The 4219-nt window shown below is 36.1% G+C and overlaps 1 protein-coding gene across 1 annotated transcript; it reads left to right on the forward strand.

The window, feature by feature from the left end:
- The first annotated feature begins 397 nt into the window (after positions 1-397).
- On the forward strand, positions 398-1162 carry LOC119256878 (keratin-associated protein 24-1). The gene has a single exon (XM_037524623.1). It carries the CDS (start codon positions 398-400, stop codon positions 1160-1162), a length of 765 nt encoding a protein of 254 aa, XP_037380520.1.
- Positions 1163-4219: the final 3057 nt, after the last annotated feature.

Genomic DNA, 4219 nt, shown 5'->3' on the forward strand with positions numbered 1-4219 from the left:
TTCAGTAGTCAAGACAGTGGAAAAGTACAGCTTCCTTGTTTTACTTTACCCTCCTTAACCTTATAATCACCATGCGGTGGAAGCCTATAGACACAGGAGCCCTTATTATCCATGGATTGACACTGTTCACTGAAGCTATGGTCTACAGATGATGAGTGATGGGTGGTGGTCAAAGTAGCCATTATAGAAACTTTGAAGAATCAAAATAAATGTATTTTTAGATGAGTGTGCAGACACCAGCAGCTGTAGCTAAACAACACAATAATGAGATGTTGCTGTGTTATTGTCCAGGGCAGTGAGGAGGAAGAGAGTCTGGACAGGCTGCTGACGATAACCAGGGAAGATATAAAAGGTCCTCAGGTCGCAGCCACTCCAGACCTTCCCACCGCCGCTGAGCATGCACACAGGCTCCATGACTGTTCTGGGCTCTCCTGGGATCTGCGGTGATACTTCCTATAGAACTTACTGCTATATCCCAGTGACTTCTTCAGCTGCAATTTGCTCCAAAAATGTAAGTTCCACTTTTGGGGTGTATTTACCCAGTAGTTACCAAGGAAACCTCTGGCTTCTGGATAACTGCCAAGAATCCTATGGTGAAGTGCCAAGCTGCAAATCTCCCAGCTGTGACCTCAAGACCTGCAACACAAGTTGTGGCCCATCAAGCTTGCATGTGCCCTGCAACTATCCAACTGTAGGCAAAGTAAGCAGCGCCTGCGAAACTACCAACATTGGACCCAGTCCCACTTGCAGCCCACACCCTCAGAGCAAGGGGTACGTATCTGATTGCTCCCCATCTAGCCGATCTACATCTAAAGCCTACCAGTCCTCCAGCTATGGCTCCAAATGCTTTGGTCAACTTAATTACCTATCCAAGAGTTTCCAGCCCCTAAACTACTGCAGAGTGGGTAGTCTGGGGTTCAGAAACTACCCAAATCTTGGCATGATCCGCAGTAGCTTCTCACCATCATGTTCTATTACCTACAGCTGCCAGCCGCCAAGTTATTCAGTGATAAATTACAAATATGGGTCAAATTATAGGCCCATGAGCTGTCAACCACTGAGTTATAGTTCTAGACGCTTCCTGTCTCTGAGCTGTATACCAAGTACCTTCCCTCCTCTGAGGTATTTATGCAGTGGCTGCAGACCTCTGAATTGTTATTGATCAACTTTCCCAGTTATTAACTGTTGGAAATTGTCCAATAGGAAGGATTCTACTAGTACCTTCTCTAATATTCTGATGTATTACTTCATATGTCTCAAGAACTTTGTTACATTAACCTCAAATATAACTCTAGGACTTACTAACTAAAACTATTACCATCCGCCAGTTGCTCTGTTAATGTACTTTGTGTTGAAGACTGATTCTGAAGGTGGTGTTTTTGTTTCTGAGAATGACTGTGATGGACACACTGAAGAGTCCAGATGAAATACAACATCTTATTTGATTGCCTTTCTTATTTGATTGTCACTGATACTTATCTGCCAGTGAGGTTTTCACCTACCTTTCCTGACAATGTGGGGCCTCCTTGGGTTAAATGATGACTCCAGCATGTTAGATTGTTTTTCTGTCAATTGTTGACTGCCTCGCTAGCATCTTGCTCATCAACTAAAAGAAAGCATTATTCTTAAACATAAAGAATTGAACTGTTTTCACCCTTCACCTACTGACTGACTGTATGGATGTTCATGCTGCGATGCCCAACTAGAGTTCAAAATCAGAAGATCCTCTCTTCTAAACTAGCTGTCAAACAGGATCGGGGCACTCAACTTTTGTTCTTGAGGCCAAAGAGAGAGACTCAGATGTAACAGAAGAACTAAAGCATTTGTTTAAAGAATGGAAAATACTTCTGTGAAAACTTTGTGGTCAGTGATGATATAGTTTCACGATTCTGACACTGACTGTGATGGACACATGAAATACAACACCATCCTGCTGAATTATTGCTTTCTGATTCTGGGGGAGGTCCTGGTTATAGTTTATGAACAAATTGAACAAATGATAATTTCCATTATGCTTCATGTCATACAAACTAAAGTTTTGTCTGTGTTCTAGGCAACAGGCCTGGTATTTTCAAAGCACTAGTTTTCTGCCATTTTGCATAAGGTCTAAATTTAAAATATAAAGAAGTTAGAATGTGAATTCTCAGGGCTTTGATTAATTTTGTGTAGTTCTATTTTTAGCTTACTACTTGTTATCCCTTTTACAGTATCTATGATTATATCTATAGAGGAAAATTTGAGAAAGGTATTTATGAACTATATCAATAATAAAAATATGTAAAATATTAAATACATCTAAATTTGTCTGCACAATGCCTGAATTTATTGGGTTTTGTGGCTAACGTTTGAGCTTTGGGACAGATTTAATATTGAACTCACTGGTAAATGATTTAACCTCTAGAAAATTTTCACAAAAAATAAAAATAAAATCATCTATTTACCATCTAAATTGATTTTTTATAAATAAAAAGCTAATATTTAAAGTTAAATTAAACAACCCTTAGACATTAATGTAACTGGAAATTAGAAGTATGGGGAAGATATTCAATATCAAGTCAGTAACTAAAATTAAAGCTCATGAAACATAAAAATGGGACTAGCATTTTATTTATTCATTCAATAGGTCTATTATGTATAGAAAAGTCCTGTAGAAAGAATAAAAATACATTGTTTCTGCTTGAATATATCAGAGGACAGTCAAGACACTTTCTTTGAATTCATCTAATTTTTGAAGAATGCTACGTATTGAAAATGTCTACTTCGTACTGAGAAAAATCTAAGATATACTTAGCAAACATGACCAGTTTAATTTCTGCTCAATGTTTGAACATTGAGTATTAAGTATTGAAAATAGTTACCGTCTTATGTAAGCATCCAGTTGTCCTCACTGAACTTTCCTTCTGTACACTTTAATAGAAAGACTATTCACTGAGCCATTTAATGAGACTTTTTGGGGATATTCAAGATATGGTTGATGTTATTCCCAAGATTCATTCTGAGTAGGGATATCCTGTAATATATGTGTTATAGAGAGAGTACTATACCAAAACAAACATAACACTATCTCGGCTATTTTAAGTTCAATATAAAAAATAGTAGAGGAAGAACTTTACTTGGAAGAATACTTGGTAGAAGAAGTGGTATTGGAGAGATGTCTGGATGGTGAGAGGACTATGGCATGGGTATACAAGAAGGATAAAAGAGGGTTGAGTAGTAGATAAATATGGAAAGATGTATAGTTTAGTTCAACCCAAGGAAAACACACATAACACCATCATTGAAAAAACTGGGAGGAAATATAGGACATCAGATTAATATATCTTGGACAAGGAAGACTTCCCTAAAGAAGAGCTAACCAACCAATAGGCAATAAGAGGAAAATAAAAGATTTATAACTATGACTACATAAAAATCAAAGGCTCCTGATAATGGAAGATATGATAAAGAACTAAAAAATAAAGCAAGAGTATGTGTGGTGGGGGAGGGACTATATGAAAACTATTTGTACTTTCCACCCATTTTTTTTCTGTAAATCTTAAGCTTAATAAATCATCTAATCCTGAGAAAATCAATCAAACAAAAGAGGAAAAGAAAATATGTATAGCATGCATCATAAAATTGTTGCCCAGAATATATTTAAACTCCTACAAATAAAAATAAAAAAGAACAAGTGACTCAATAAAAAATAAAAAATATAAACAATTATTAATAGAGGAAATAGAAGGGGTGAGTAAATCTATTGAAGATTGCAACCAAGGAGTAATTAGTAATTATAAATAGAAGATACTATTTGTCATCATGTATTTGGCTTATGTCAACTTAAAGAAGTGTCCACACATGATGGAAGTGGTCATAGAACCTGGCAGAAGTGCAGTGTAGGTGACTATTTAAAATGCACACACTTTTTCAAGTTTTAGAATATTTTTTCCAGCACAGCCTGGATACTGAAATATTGGAGACAAAGCAAAGCCAAACAATAGGTGCTTCTAATAAATATTTTCCAAGATGTAAATACTGTGGAATATTATATCCATACAAATTGTATGATGAAAAACATTGAAAATAAAAACTAAGATTCATAACAAGATGATATGTAAAATACAAGATATTTTATGTATAACCACACACATAAACATTGCAACTGTGGTCCTCTTAAATTTACACTTAAAATAGACAAAGAAAACCTTTCTTTTCCTAGACATTTCACTGCACAGCTGAT

Source organism: Talpa occidentalis, unplaced genomic scaffold (genome assembly GCF_014898055.3).
Source record: "Talpa occidentalis isolate TD23 unplaced genomic scaffold, MPIMG_talOcc4v2.1 talOcc4.4, whole genome shotgun sequence".
NCBI classification, from domain to species: Eukaryota; Metazoa; Chordata; class Mammalia; order Eulipotyphla; family Talpidae; genus Talpa; species Talpa occidentalis.